Below are 16,223 nucleotides of genomic sequence, written 5' to 3' on the forward strand. Positions count from 1 at the left end.
AAGAGTGTAAAAGAGTTTCCATAAATTTTGCCCACCAACCTTCATTTTACATAATTAGTATCCCTGCACCCATCTGACTCATGAGAAAACACATTGACAGTTTCAGCTTTAGACTAATATTACCACGATGCTCAAGTCCCATACTTCATACACAGCAGTCCACTAGTGCCAACCCTAAATAAAAACAGCAGCATTAGAAGATGGAAGTATTGCAGGCTAGAGATTAGAAGCAGTGAATAGATGAAAGAAGTTGAACAAACTATCAAAAAAAAAAACAAAATCTTAAACTGTACAACATCCACTGCATTTGTTCACATGCAGCTCAGAACTGTTACTCACTAAATTTTGGACAAGATCCACTGTAGTCAGAGCATGCTCTGCTTCTTCAACTAATACATAATCTGTAACCATAATGTATATACAGTAACTGCATCATACTGTAAAATCATAGTCTTTTGTCATCAATGACCTAAAAAAATTCATTAACATTGAAAATTACATTCACAAAATTGATTCATTAACATTGAAAATTACATTCACAACATACTAGTACTGAACAGAGCCTTCATAGATGGTAAACCAAACTGGACAGCCAAGTCCAGCACCACAGTATATGCTCCTATGAGTCCAAGTGGTTCTGCAGCATGATTAGAGTAGCAGTGGGCCAACTGCTGAGGCATTCTGAAAATTATAGGCTTCAGCAATTCTTTCAACCTTTCAGACCCTCTGACAGCCTGCTAAACAGAACGAATTGCCTCCTGGCCAACATGTAGCTCAATCAGGGCCTGGATGTCTGGGAGCATTAACTGCTGCAAAAAAGTGCCTGCCTTGCTACAATAGTATTCAACAGTTTAAAACAAAATCCTGCAATGTTCCTCCTAAACCTCGTTTTCTCTCATATGCCATGTCTCTAGTCAGTTAATAGAAACACTGGTCACTTGAATTTATATAAAATGTAAAGAAGATTCTATAATAACATGAGAAATGTGGAATCAAAGAGGGTTTCATGCCTGTCAGTCTGTACTATAACAGAAATGCATAGCCTGCTATGACACCAGTATGTCGTCTCATTGACTTTCATTAGAAATACAAATTCTGACTTGCACTTAAATGGCAATGCAATTCAGGCATGTAGCACTTATCACGGAACTGAGAAACAAACTACTGTAATTGTATAATAACCACAAAATGTACTGTGTTTATACAAAGATGAAATGTTTACAATTGCCATGACATTTAGGTGGCATCTTTGTGTATTGCATGATGAAATGATGATTTAGAATGTTAGGTCTCCCCTTGAGCAGGATGATTATTTACATATTAGATTAAATTCATTAGCATTATCCAGAGTCACCTGGTTTTCACATTTATTAACCCTGCATAAAATATAGCGCATTATTTCACACAAGATGCACACTGCATAGTAGAATAATGTATGCACTGTATGTACATTAGCAAATGCTCCATGAGGAAAGAAATTTATAAAGCGTAGTTGCAAATCATGTTAATACAGCTGCTATACAGCAATGATGTGGGGCTATCAACTCTACACAGTAGCCACAAAATGATCCTGAGTATCAGCTGCAGAAGCAACAGGTAAAGCGATTTTTTTAACACCTCTGACTGTGTGTGTAGGTTGTGAGCAGACTGCAGAAAATTACATAACAGTAGCACAAATCTCTGAAAAGGGCATTTCTGCTATTCCTCTCCGTTTCAACATCCTCTTTTTAACTTCACAGAAGAGATCTTTATCAAGGATTCCACAGCAGCAGCAGCAGCATTGGATGTGTAACCACTAATCATTACAGAATGTACACACCACATTGCCATCAATGTGGTTGAACAGGACTGTTAGCCAAATTGATTCAGTCATCACCTTGTGCTTAACTGGCACAGGGTATTCCAGCTGGAATTACAAGCAACTTTAAAACGCAAGTAAAACCGCTTCACAACTTAATCGCTACATTTACTGAATTTCAGCCTATGGGTAAATCAAATGGACAAGAGCACATGTCCACTTTAACATGTTTTTCCAACCACACAGTTGTGCAGTTCTTCAAGAGGCAGCATTTTCTGACTCTTAACAGTAGAGGGCAACCATGGACAATTTAATAGCTGCCTTCAAGCATCAATCCTTACCAGCATTGACTATGGCATCCACCTCCAAGACCGTAATATCGCCTTTGTACAGAGATACTTTATCACTCAGTCCTTCACCAGTGGGCATGTGTTCCCCTTCTTCTTTGTCATTTGCTGAAATAAAATAAGACAACCTCAACTTGTTGCATTCATTCAAGAACGAGCACCAACATATAGAAGTGTCACTGAATAAGCACATGCACTGGCTGTTCTTTGAATAGACAAAGCAGGTTTATATTCTCAAATGTGACTGAAAAGAAACTTCACTTGCATATGATGATGATCATAGAGAATATAGGCAAAAACAGGATGCGTGCTCATTATCAAGTGTTCCTAAACAACCTTACATTCTACCTCTCTTCAGGACATCAGCTGTAGTCTGTGTTGGTTTAACCCTCTTGTTCAGTCAGACGAATAGCAAGGATCATCAAATACTACGTTTGTTAGAGCTCTCACATATTGTACAGTTCTGATACTTTTTAATGTATGACCTGCCTGCAGCACAGAGTACTACTATTACATGTTAAGCCAACTACATTTACGTATAATCAGTCTTTCAATTATTGCATCTCTATTAGCAACTTTAATGTTATACCAAATGGGTTTATTTTTAAAGCCAGAGATGCATGCACATAGCTTTGGAAAGTTTTCAGTCCCCTTCACTTTTTGCATACTTTGTAGTGTTGTCGATTAAATTTTAAATGGATAAAACTGATCTTTGCTGATTTTCTTCTAATAATCACAAAATGACAGCATGTTTGAAAATTTTTCCAATTTATTTAGAATAAACTGAAATCTGTTATTTACAAAAAGATAATAAGACCCTTAATTTAGTACTTTGTAGAGGCCCATTTGGCAGCAATTGCAGCTCTGAGTCTTCTTCGGTAAATCTCTACAAGCTTTGTACACCTGGATTTGGGCAATCCATCTTATTTTCCTGTTAGGTTCTCTCAAGGTCCATCACATTAGATGGGAAGCAGCTATAAAGTGCCACCTCCGGGTCTCTACAGATGTTCTATGGGGTTTAAACCTGGGCTTTGCCTGAGCCACTCAAGCCCAGTCAGACTTGTCCAGAAACCACTCCAGCATCATCTTAGCTATGCTTCAAGTCACTGTCAGGCTGAAAGGTGTTCCGTTATGTCTAAATGCACAACAATTGGCCGAATACTTAAGATAGATGTAAAACTAGATATCTTGAATAAATCATTTTTGGCTAGGCTGTGTAAACACTGTACGTGTCAGTTTATCAGCCATACCCAACTAAGGACACTGAGTATCTCAGACAATAAGACAATTCCTTACATCTACTTTCATCTCTCCAGGTTGGAATCTTGTTCACAAATATGTAATCCTGCCGACGATACTCCATGCGTCTCTCCTCTGAGCTTAGACGAAGCAGTCTGTCTGTGGAAGAAAGAACACTGTTACACTATCCTTAATAATAACAACAACAAGAAATAAGAAAAAGACTTGGCACTGGCACAGACAGTTAATAACAAACATAACAGTCAACCTTTTTGCGTCCTTTAACAGAATTAATGTCACCCCAAACTGTCTCCCAGTAATCATTAATGTGATCCTGCTTCATGTATTAAAATGCTCTTTTGATTTGCAGGGTCAACAATATGAGAGCACCCCTGCAGCTGGCCGGGACTCGGAGTCTTGCTCAAACACACTTCAGTAGAGTAGCTGCTTGCCATCCAAGATGTTTAAACACAAGTGCTGTGATTGAATAGTGGTCTCACCACTTATTACAACCGCATTCTCAGCCATGAGAAAGAGACCCTAAACCATGCTGATTCTTGTTGCAATCAGACCCCTCACCACCAGCTGATTTCACTCATTAGCTCCACTTCTTGGGTTGTGGGTGTGTCAGTGAAACAGGCTGTTGTGTGGATTAGCTTGGATGAAAATGTGCACATACTTGTCTCCATGGCTCTTTGCTTAGAACCACTGCACTATGTCACCATAATGCCTAAACTGCACTGCATTCTGAACAACAGCGTTACAGTCTTACGTGATTGTATCATTAATAGTTGCTGGTAAGCTGCTGCTTAACCTCTGCACTGCATTTAATTTTATAGTCGTGTCCCCCTGTTCATCTCCTCCGACTATAAAAGACCCTCAACTTGCTACCGTTTCTCCAGATAGCACTTGGATGCTCTGCAAAACAAGCTTCATCCAAATTATGCTCTTCACCGAGAAGCCTTCATCACATACATTCCTCAGTGGACCCATCATGGACCTCGCTCAGTTAAAACATCACTTCTGTAACAGTTTAAGCAAACTACATCTGATGGCACTACACAAAAGGAAATAATCTTTACAATGGAATGTTGCAACAAACTAGGCTTTAAAGATTGTAGGAACTCTGCACTATTGTTAAAGAAATTATGAGTTATGAGACTTCCTATTGAGGCAGGGGGGCACTGACAATATTTTGGTAAGAAACAGAAGGTTGGGTCATCTTTTGGCATCATCACATATTAGGCCAGGCTTAATGGTAATCCTGCTGTGGGGGATATCTGTTCCATCCCTCATGTTCCTCTCCCTCTTGTCCACTTCTGACATTTCCAAAGCTGCTTTTATACTACATGGATGAATGGAAAAAAACAACAACAACAAAAAAAACACTTGTGGTTTCAAAGCCTTCTGGACTACTCTAAAATGCTTCATCACTCTGCTGAACTTTTAATCATTAAGAGTCCCAAAGCTTAGTTTAGTTGTCATGAGAACAGAATGGGCTCGTAATGTGCTTCATTACATACAAGTGTCTACATAAAAGGATGTGTTACGGGAGCCACTGCATCACTGATGCGGTTCCATTTGATTTTGCTGCATTGGATGAGTTCTGGGTTAAGAAGACCAGTCACTCTGATGCTACAGACCCCCCTGAACCAATTTCAGATAAAAAAAAATGCAAGGAGATGCATCTCCATTTATAGTCTTTTTTTTTTTACACTATTAAAATTCCCGTTTCACATTCCTTTACTTAATTTAAGAAATGTCTCCAAAATAGTAAAATTCTGGATGTTTTATCCATTTTAAAATGAGTTTTATTTTGACAAAGAATAAGCCAAAAGGTGCCCACCATACAATTCTAATTAAAAACTCAATGATCACAATCAGTTAGTAAATGAAACTACATCTTGGCCAAATGGAGGTCTGGGCTGGAAATGCGTCTGTCTGCTTCAGCCAACCATATAATGAGTTTATCACGTACAGCACCGCTTCTTTTACCAAGTTACTAGAACAAAAGTGATACTGAACACATTTTCACAGCAGGGATTCTGACAAAGTCAGCATTCGCATCACTAATTAATGTGATTGATTCCACCTGCGCTAGCCTACCTACTATGACAAGTGGAAAGGTTTACCCTGAAAAAGCTCTACTGCGTCCTTTCAATGAATAAACATTGACTAACATAACAAATGCGGTCTTTGGTTTTCCTTTTGTGTACAACAGGTCAATACTCCACATGTCTGAAACCACACCCGCTTGGAGACAGAAAAGGGAAGTTTCATTTCTAACACTAATCCCAACTTTCACTGTGTTTGCAACAGAGAAACGCTCACTTCAGTCCTCTAACGAACAACCACGTTACTTTCGTTTTCCACCAGTTGTGACTTCTGTTTGTCTAGAGAAATAATTTAGTTCCACAGAGCTACTGTTGGTGTACCACACAGCTGGAAAGCAGGATATGTTTGTTGGTGCTACTCTAACAAGTAAACGAAGACTCGGTGGGGAAGGCAGCGAGCAGCTACATTGTGAGCCAATAAGCAGGTAAAGAGATACAAAGTAAAAGCTGTGGTGCGAATGTCAAACATACATTACGGCAGAGTGGCAACATTTGTAACATCTTTACAGTCGCCGTATGAACAAACCCGCCAGTCTGCATAGAATGTAGTATTATAGCAAAACGGGCAAGGCTAAAAGAGTGGCTGTCAGTCTTGTGGTATGGATAGGATTCACGCTGTCTGCCATGGAGATGATGATAGCCCCATTCCCCCACCAAAAAGCCTTACCTTTTTCAGTCTTCCAGTCCTTTTTCTTTTTGCTCATGCTGCCGGAATGATTAGATTTCGAATGGTTGCTTTTTGACTGTGAGAACCCCAGGCTCACAGTGAATAGTGCTCCGGGAAAACTGAAATATAAAGTGAAACAGCCTCTGGACGGTTGTCTCACCTGTGAAGCTGTCAAATTGCTATAGACCTCAGTCGGCTCAACCTACCATGAGTGCGCCTTATATTATGTGTACGAATTCAAGGCAATGGATTGGTGGTCAAAAACAAGGAAGTGCGTGTGCGATTGCTCCAGCATACGTGTCAATCAGATAAGGTCACCGCATCGGGGAAGCAGAGTTGGTTGTTTCTAGCGGTCCAGCCTCCTGGCGTGTGAGGTGAGGTGGGAGGCTGGAAACACCGGGCCACTAGGAAAAGAGCAGAGTTACCTTAGGTAAACTTTGAAAGGAGCAAGTTCTCAAAAAAAAAAAAACTGTTTTAATTGTTTTATTTATTCATTTTATAACAATATGTTGCAGTGCGTTTAACAAGAGTTAAATGTTGCATTGCAGAGAAATGTGTAAGATGCAATGATGCACAATGATATAATAGCCTATGTAACAGTAGTAGCTTATATTTGTTCTGTAGGCCAATATAATAATAGCTTACTTCATTGAATCTCAGAGATGTGATTATTCCTATCATTTAACATATGTGTTAAAATAGAATTAGAATGACAATCCAAGGACCTACAGTGGCCATGAATTTGCAATGGACTGCCATCACAAAGAAACCCTTACCAAAAAAAAGACACTGGCCTCTAGTAGAAACCTTTTAACTGATCACAACAACTTACAGTAACTTGCAATTGTTTACAGAATCAGAATCAGCTTTATTGACTAGGTGTGTTGGACACACAAGGAATTTGTCTCTGGTGCAGTGGCTCTTAATGTGTATATACAATGTTCTTTCATAAGGCAATGAGTAAACAAGATAAGGCTGAGAGAACCAAAAAAGAAAAAGAATGTACATTAGGAACATCAGGTGTCATTTTGTAAGAATCCTCACATTCATGTGTTAGCATGTCCACTGTCATCTCCACTGTTTTAAGTGTGTTCAGCTCCAGACTGTTGCAACCACACCGCAAGGCCAACTGTTCATCGTCTTGGATGAGACTGATGACCATAGCATCATCTGTGAACATTAGGAGTTTAACAGAGGGGGCCCCTGAGAGACTCTAAGATAGATTTAGTTGGACGCTGTGTCCCAATTTTTGTTAATTTATGCTTGCAACCAGCTGTGCTGTGGCCCTGGTTTATAATTGTTGGGTAATTGTTTGGATCTTTCCAAATTGAGGAGAGTTTTGATGACACTTTTGGCCAGGTGGGTACAGATGCATGGTAACCTGCCCTTGTTCATGATAGAGGACACTGTCTCCCAGGATTTACCAGATCAAACCAGTAAGTCAGGCTGTCATATGTGAGAGGCTGGTTCCAGAGACCACCGTCTGTCGTCTGTTGCGTTAGCTCTGCTCTGGTCCAGGCCCATCTGCTCCTAAAACCGCTGACATTATCTGAGAGTGGAAAATATCTTTCATCCAAGCTGTAATCTGATCCAGATCTACATTTTTAAATGTGAGGTTTATTCCAGTTTAGCCATTACAACTGAGTGAAAATGTTTGCAGAAATGCATTAATAACATCACCAGTGTGTGTGGAAGCTATGTTCCTGTTCCATTTGAGCTTAATATATTAAAACCTATTTTACAAAGTGCAAAAAGAATTTTGTTTAAGAACATGGTGGCAAATTTCACTCAGTGTTTTCCCTAGAAATCTCATATTAAACTGAAATTAAAGACCTTTAGCTCACTGATCTGCTGCTCTTTTCAGGAAATTAATAAAGAAGAGAAGAAAGTAATAAGCTCTCAATTCTGGCACAGAAATTTTTTATTTGCTTTTGTAATATCTTAATTAGTTTACAACTATGTTACATAGAGTTACTACTAGAACATTGAATCAATACTTGCTCAAATTAAAGACCCAATGGGACTTCTTCACTCATTTTGAATGCATGAAATGATCACTATTGTCATTATACACATATACCCAGAGCCTATAATGCACACTGGGGATAACAAACTCCAAAGTATTACTTTCTGTCTTACATCTAAACAAAGATGTGACCTGAGTGAAGTGGCCCTTGTGGTGTTCCCTTTGTACTACTCAACCCATACCACTAGATGTCGATCTTGCAGTATTATAAACAGCTGTATACATTTGTATTCATTCTGTTCAGAATCTAATATCTAACAACTAATATAACTAACCATAACTAATAGTCATAGTTGGCATCACATGAACAGCAGTATCTTAGAAGTGTCTTGTGATTCAAAACTAACCATATTAAGATTTAAATGTATTACTTAGGCATCTAGGAATCGCTGTTTTTAGGAAAACTTGTTCTAAATGTTCAAATGCTTTGTCTGATATTTCTATAACAGAAAGGCATATTGAGAAGAAGACTGGACCTCAACTAGATGAGTCAGGTTCAAAAATCTTTTGTCAGCAAGCCTCTACCCCGCTGTAGTGCAGTGGTGAAAGATACTAAATCAAAAAATGTGTGGCCCTAACCTCTGACCTTTTATTTAACACATCATGTAGTTTTAATATGCTTACAAAAACATGGCAAAACTGAAAATTTCTGTTTAAATTAATTTAATTAATGTGGTACCAATAATAGAGCCTACTATTGATATTGTTGTATGAATATAATCCATTGAATTACACTCAAATGTAGTCTTAGTTATGAACTCAAAGCCCATACATATTTTACTTACACAGGTGCTTTCACTTACGTGGCCTGATTAGACCTCTGTGTACAATGGGATTCAGTGACAGTTCCCTCACTTTCCTCTTACTATTCATTTAGTATTGTTGCACCTGTTAGGGTTGTTTGAAGCTCTACCAGATTTAACCTGACTAGCAGGTTAAATAAATAAATGCAGTAGCTCATTTAGTGTTTGCTAGATGCTGTATTTATTTGATCATTGTGGTTAAGTCATTGTTTAATGGGTGTGAAGCAGACAACATAATGTCCCATGAGCAGAAAAAAGTTCACACTTGGCTGGCTATTTCCAGTGAATAGTTGATTCTGCAGGCCATTCTGTATACTCCAAACAGAGGAGGATCTATTTGTGTAAAACTGCGTAGGCAATTGTTATTGTCATGGTTACAGCACAAAGAGATAATGCCCGTAGCAATACCTACAAGTCTAGCAAGATCATTGCATTGTCTAATCTGTTACTGGTTTGATACTTGTGTTTTTCATATCCCACTTATGATCATAGCAACGTAATTACAGCAACCAAGGCAATAACCTTCAGAGAAATACACAAAATTATCCCTAACTTAAAGTACACCCAGAGGCTAGAGGAATTGTAATTACTGGCAATTGTTGTTTATATGTGTTTTTATGTTAACATCCCTAAGTCCTTTGATGGGTTTTAGTGACTATTTGGTTTAGTAAATTTATGTGAATGGATTATATCTTAGTCATAACACATTTGTTTGTACATTCATTGGTGGTTTCACAGTCATAGCTCCAGTCTAAATATTTCTACTTTTTGGGGATCTCCAGCAAAAAACTGGCCACCTACAGTATGTGCAGCTGGGCTTTGACACTTTCAGTGCAGCTTTTCAGTTATTTACCTTTGGCTTAATATTTCACATCTTCCCAGTGACAATAAAAGAAGTACAAAGCACATCTCTTACTGAAAGATTCAGATGAGGTTTGACAGTGTGCATACACACAGTGGATGTTATAGCACATGAAGTAATTGCAAAGATGATTCCCAGGAAATAAAACAATTTCTCAGCCAAATAAACACAAATGCAAACATGTCTCCATTTTTCAAATAAATTTGTAAAGACATTTTGCACTGTAGGTCTAATGTACAGTTAGTAGAGTGGGAAACAGGTCTGCTCTGCTGCAGCACTGGAGAGAATCACTTAGTGCTGTCTTTGATTCAATTCCTACCCTGAACATGAAAACATTATATAGTGTTGTGGTTTGTATGGGTTCTTTTTAACCTTTTCAATCAAACATTTGTCTGCCCATATCTTCCATTGTGTCCTGTCATATATTACGCTCATCTGTTGCACAGATGTAAGCAGCGGCCTTCTGTTATGATCAAACAGAGCCAAAATTGCCCATGAAGTTACTACGTATAGACTATCTTATTTATGCATAGACTTAATCTAGTACACATCTGTCTGCAATTATTATGCTTCTGTTACAGTATTCAATATTTTGTAATTACTTCATGTCTCTTTTACAGAGATACAAAATAGGCTTCAGGCGTGATGTTCTACAGCAACTGTGCTCTGACTTATCTGGAAAAACACTGACCAAGGAAAGTTTGTGTTATTAATTTTTGAACAACAAAAAAGCTCCAATATAAAAATGATCAGGTAAACAGTATGTTTACTGTGGTTGGTAATTTATTTTAGAGATATATAATCATGATATTTTTTTATCATTTTTCACTATTATGTCTGTTTTGCCACAATAATATTTATATTTTCTTTAGATTTTGTTCATTGTCCTTGTGTTTTTATTGTATCAGCTACTGCCAGATATCTCAGAATTAGAAATTGTTTCTTATTTCTCACTTTGTCCATTGGTTCATATATGATTATGAGTATTTTTGTTGTGGATCACACTTGCCTATAATTCAACCATAAATGATGTGAATATCATGGTTAACTGAGTGGCACTTACTATAGTTTAGTCTACATGTTCAGAATGGTTTGGGGGTGGATTGAAAAAACATATCACTGTTAGTGTTCTTTTCCTGTGCTGGATTCCTGTGGGTTATAGCTTTGGCAAAATGTGATGCAATGTTCCCTTTGTTAGTTTTATTCTATTAAATAAAACCCCCATCCAGGGTGTCTCTTCACACCAGAGCGTGCCTGCTTTCTGGGCGTTCAAAGCAGCAGTAATTCCTGCCTGGTCGCTGGCTGAACTCAAGTTGAATTGATTTAGTGTGCTCAGACATTCAAAGCATATGCAGAAAAGTGATCCAAACTGTTATGTCTTCTATGCACCAGCCATTTTTCTTTGCAGGATAATTCTGCTTATACAATGTTGGCCTTTTCTTTTAATTCCAGCACAATAATTTCTTTATAAAATTAAAGGTGGAGTATAATGCAGTATTCTAAGTCAAACTACTATGTTCCCTCTGACTATCCAAATAGTCACAATAAAACATTACTCATCCAAAAGAGTATAGACCAGGTCTGTCAGGTGTCAGAGCAGAGTATTTGAGGAGAGATGAAATTTCAGAGGAGAAACACTATCACAGAAGCTACATAGCTCATTCTCAGTGCTACAGAAATCTTGGATTCTGATCTCCTATCCATGCAGTAACACCACAACACAACACAGCATAGCACACAAACATGTCCTTTTCATGATATCCTAAAAAAAAAAATCAGGTTATGCAGTACTCAAATAGAATGGGAAGGTATTTGAGTTTAGTGGTTGTGCAGTTTTGTAGATACAGTACAGCTCAATTTGGCACACAAATAGCCTGAGCAAATCTGAATTTGTCCCTAAATGAAGTAGTGGAGAAGGTCTCAAATGAACCATGACCACAGACTGTGTGGTTATAACAGATAACAACATGTATTTGTGATTTTCCTCTGCACACTATTAACAAGAAGAAAAGGTTTCTGCAGAGATCTGAAGGCACCAAATATTAAATCCACCCCTAGCTGGCCCCTCTTCAGCACTATGCACCCCCTTGCCATTAATTGCTCAGTGGCACTTGTCCATCTTGACTTGATCTAGTGCACATTATGCTACATATTATGATTAAAGAATGTGCTTGTTGTGGCCCTCCTATTCAACTTTTCCTTGAACAATAAACATAAAAGCACCTGCTACTTATCAGTAAAGCTATAAAGTCTAGTGTTAAATTTAAAAGATAAGATGTTAAGAGCTGAAAATATAGATTTCTATTAGTTTATTGCATTTTGTAGGAATATCAGAATCAGAATCAGCTTTATTGGCCAGGTGCGTTGGACACGAGGCATGTGACTCTGGTACAGCGGCTCTCAATGTGCATGCACATATCCCCATGCAAGGCAACAGCAAGGGCAAGTAAACAATATACCAACATAAGGCTGTGTAGTATAACAAAATAAACAGTGTAAATAAACCATAAACAATGCAAAATAAACAGTATGAACAGGCAATAAACAATGCAAACAGGCAAAGGAATGTTCATTAGGAACAAATTCCTTTTGTGTAACATACTTGGCCAATAAAGGTGATTATCCTTATTATTATTATTATCCTTAAAAATAGAGATCTGTACGGATCTGTATAATCTGTACAGTGTATATTTACCGGTATTGCACTGAGGGTTATTGTCCAGTCATACTGTCCTAGGTTAAGTGTTCATCAGAGTGACGGCTCGGGGGAAGAAACTGTCTTTGTGCCCTGTTTTCTTGGCGCCCACGGACCTGTTTACCGGTATTGCACTGAGGGTTATTGTCCAGTCATACTGTCCTAGGTTAAGTGTTCATCAGAGTGACGGCTTGGAAGTCCACTGAAGTCCACTGTCAGCTCCACTATTTTGAGCATGCTCAGCTCCAGGTTGTTGCAACATAGGACCAGCTGCTCAACCTCCCGTCTATAGGCCAAATATTTCTAAATGTGGTATAAGAAAGCAAGAAAGTCACTTTTGGCTTTTCCCGTTTAGGGGTCGCCACAGCGCATTGTCACACTGACGACTCTCATGTTGACATTTGGCACGTGTTTTATGCCGGATGCCCTTCCTGACGCAACCCTGATTTGAACCCATGGCGCTGTGCCTTAACCACTAGCCTACCAGGGACGGCCTTAAGTATAGACTAATAGTTCCTCAAATTTGGAATAGCAAAGCTTTCCTTTTATTACAGTTTCTGTTATAAATAATATTTCAACATGAAGGTAAAATAGACGATGAAAGTGAAAGATCCTCTCTTCATTCAGACAGTATTTCTCTGCCCTAGAAGAACATCATATGTATTGTTGTCATGAATACTGTGAAAACAAACTGTTTTCTTTATGCAAAAGCATAACAATATTGTACTTTTTGCATTCCATTTTACTTGTTTCTGACAGATTTAGAAGTGTTTCTTTGATTATAGAATACTTAATCAAATGTCATCCATTAGTTGTGGAATACATGATGATGTATTGACAAAGATTATTACTTTTGGAAAACATTAGTGTGTAATGCTTGTTAAAATTGCTTTTTTAGAGGAACCACCCAAAATTTCCAGTTAGGATTAATACATGGAGAGGGAGCATCGCTATGTAGCAGAAGTTGTAGAAGTACAGCGGTGTTGGATGATTGATAATCTTTAAAATATAACCCACAAAAGTATAACCCCAATGGCCCTTTAGAGTTATAATTTAAATTTAATTTAAAGTTGAGAATTAGCTGTAATCACTTTTTGGGCAATAAAAAACAGGATTTTACTGGTTATACTGGTTCCTTACTTAATCTGGTACAAAAGTACTGGATTGTTAACATTTAAAAAATATATATATATACAAAACCCCAAAGAGTGAATAAAGGTTATGTGAGACAGAAAAGCTCTTTCAGTAACAGGATGTTAGGTTTAATCACTGTCTAGCAAGTAGATTAAGCCTACTGTATCCTACTGGTCATACTGGAGCCTACTTAAAATGGTAGAAATGACTAAATGGTTTTTATATGTAGTCTAAAAGAGGACATGAAGTTAATTGGGGTGAGAGCAGAGGATGCGAGGATAGAGTTAGGTAGAAACAGATGATTTGCTGTGGCGACCCCTAACGGGAACAGCCAGAAGAAGAAGAAGATGTAGTTTACATCAGCAATGCGAGTCTATTTTCCAAATGTAACAGGTTGCTTAAAGTATCACAAGGAAACAATGTAGATGTGAAGAATCTTAAAATTACATCAGATGTCTAAATAGGCTATCTGACAAAATCATTTTATCATGTCACCTATTTCTTTCCTCTCTGCCTATATTTTGATCTATAGATTAAAGGGTTTGTTTTTGTTTTTCGTTTTTTTATGTTTTTATTCTGAGGGACAGGCCCAGTAGTGAAGTCTGAGCAGCAGGCTTATATGAGAGCTACTGTACTTTACATGAAATTTTTCATGCAAAATAACTGAGCAGCCTAATAATGGGGTTAAACTATAAGCCCCAACATGATGAACAGAGATTGCATTTTTAAACAACAACTACCAGAGACTCGATACAGCATTTGGGTTTGTTGACATTTTATTTAATCCGGATGTGTGTTTCTGCAACGCCTTCAGTGACTTCCTGTACAGACCGTGAAAGCTGTTGAAAACTGCTGGTCGGACCGCAGCTTCTTACTGCGCCCCTCGCTGTTACTTCTGCCTCCCTCTGCTCACCGGGTGAGGCGCAGTTCACGTCATGGTTGCACTGTTGCACTTCCTTAGCAACGTGTATCTGAACCAGGAAGTGGTTTTATATGCCCTGGCTAACTAGCTGTGGCTAGCGCAGAGGAGTGATGACAACAAAGTTCATCTTAGTTACATCTATGAATCCAGTTACCGCACATGTGCATTAAACACGTCAGGTAACGTTGTGGTTAATGGGCAGTTCTTTCGCAGATAGGGGAAGAGTAAAGTTAAAAACTGTAGGTTGAGATTGTTTTCTTGATATGTTAGCAAGCTGTTAGCCAAGATGCTAATGAATACAAGACTGTTAGCATGACTTGAAATAACGCGTCTTCACAGTAACTTACTATCTTTCTTTATTCAACAAACAGGCCTGTAACAGAAACCTTAAGACGATTGTGTAATAATGCAAACTTTAAACTGTCATGCGTATCGATACATTAAGAAAATGAATAGTTTGTAAAGTTGTAAACGTCAGCTTACAGTATATTAAAGAAATGGGTGACATCTCTGTGTTATGGTTTGTAGTCCTGTGGATCAGGACTATGAATAGCATGTGTTAACGTTAGCAGCAAGGTGGATGCTAGTTTCATGATGTACTTAACGTTAACAGCAAGGTGGATGCTAGTTTCATGATGTTTATACTGGAGTTAGTATCGAGTAACTACATGTAATGTTGTTGGTTCTCCGTCTGACTAAAGTTAATTCGTGATTTATACCATGTATTGTAAAGACTGAGAATGGGTAGATTAAGTACTTCAACCATAAGAATCATTGTCATTAAGATCAGCTGCTGCTGTAGTGTTGCTGTAGCGCCCGCTTAGAGCCAGCACAGTTCACAGTGATGCATAGCTGAGAACTTTATTGTCCCTAAATGACAGTTTCCTTTTCTATTACAGATGTGCAATGAAAATGACTTACAACTTACCACTGTCTGATAGGCCATGATAGGCTTGTCAAGTTGTGCAGGGGTTATGGAAGATCTAATGAATTTTGCTGAAGAGCAGCAACCCTCCTCTCCCCTGGCCAACTCGTGGTCCAAAAAACAAGAATCAAACAAGAATCAGAAGAAAAAAGGTGTTGGTGGATTTGTGCTAGTGCATGCAGGTAAGTGTGCACACCATCACTGATGAGTAGAATTAATCAAAATTGTAAACAGCACCTGATAGTAAGTAAACACAATTTACAGTTCAGTAATTTAGTACCTGTGGGAATTGATGCATCCATCATGCGCTGAAACATAACATCTCCCAATATAGTGACCTTCTTTGAGTAAGTCAACTGTAATAGCTTTATGAATGGTCAAAGCTTTTTTCTTAATATTTGCTTTCAGGAGCAGGATACCATTCTGAATCTAAGGCCAAGGAGTACAAGCATGTGTGCAAAAGAGCCTGCCAGCGAGTAAGTTTATGTTGTTGCATAGCTAAGATGCTCAAAACTAGGTAGTGAGAAAACAAAAGTACTTGCAAAGAGGCTGGAGCCCATTGATGGTTATGCAGCGCAGTCTTTATTCCATAATAAGCTGATGTTTCAGCACTAGCGTTTTTTATTTACCTGGAAGTGAAAGACAGTTTGTATCAAAAGGATATTTAAAATAAATCAAAATTTACAGCATT

The 16,223-nt window shown here is 38.2% G+C and overlaps 2 protein-coding genes across 4 annotated transcripts in view; one reads left to right on the forward strand and one right to left on the reverse strand.

The window, feature by feature from the left end:
- Positions 1-6,544, reverse strand: part of macrod2 (mono-ADP ribosylhydrolase 2) — a 406,311-nt gene extending 399,767 nt beyond the window's left edge. The window contains exons 1-3 of the mRNA XM_020600667.1: positions 6,166-6,544; positions 3,442-3,543; positions 2,140-2,253 (exon numbers count right to left, since the gene is read on the reverse strand). Coding sequence (XP_020456323.1) covers positions 2,140-2,253; positions 3,442-3,543; positions 6,166-6,202 — 253 coding nt within the window. The 5' untranslated portion in view covers positions 6,203-6,544. The remainder of the gene's footprint in view (positions 1-2,139; positions 2,254-3,441; positions 3,544-6,165) is intronic.
- The window catches only part of tasp1 (taspase, threonine aspartase, 1), a 33,639-nt gene continuing 23,063 nt past the window's right edge, over positions 5,648-16,223 (forward strand). Inside the window, exons 1-3 of one of the 3 annotated variants that reach the window (XM_020600646.1) lie at positions 5,648-5,923; positions 15,507-15,714; positions 15,941-16,008. In XM_020600646.1, the coding sequence (XP_020456302.1) occupies positions 15,552-15,714; positions 15,941-16,008 (231 nt within the window). In that variant the 5' untranslated portion in view covers positions 5,648-5,923; positions 15,507-15,551. Of the gene's footprint in view, positions 5,924-14,440; positions 14,602-14,629; positions 14,787-15,506; positions 15,715-15,940; positions 16,009-16,223 lie in introns of those variants that run through there. The other 2 variants (XM_020600656.1, XM_020600639.1) reach the window with 2 other exon arrangements.

This window comes from Monopterus albus, unplaced genomic scaffold (genome assembly GCF_001952655.1).
Source record: "Monopterus albus unplaced genomic scaffold, M_albus_1.0 scaffold3.1, whole genome shotgun sequence".
Taxonomy (NCBI): Eukaryota; Metazoa; Chordata; class Actinopteri; order Synbranchiformes; family Synbranchidae; genus Monopterus; species Monopterus albus.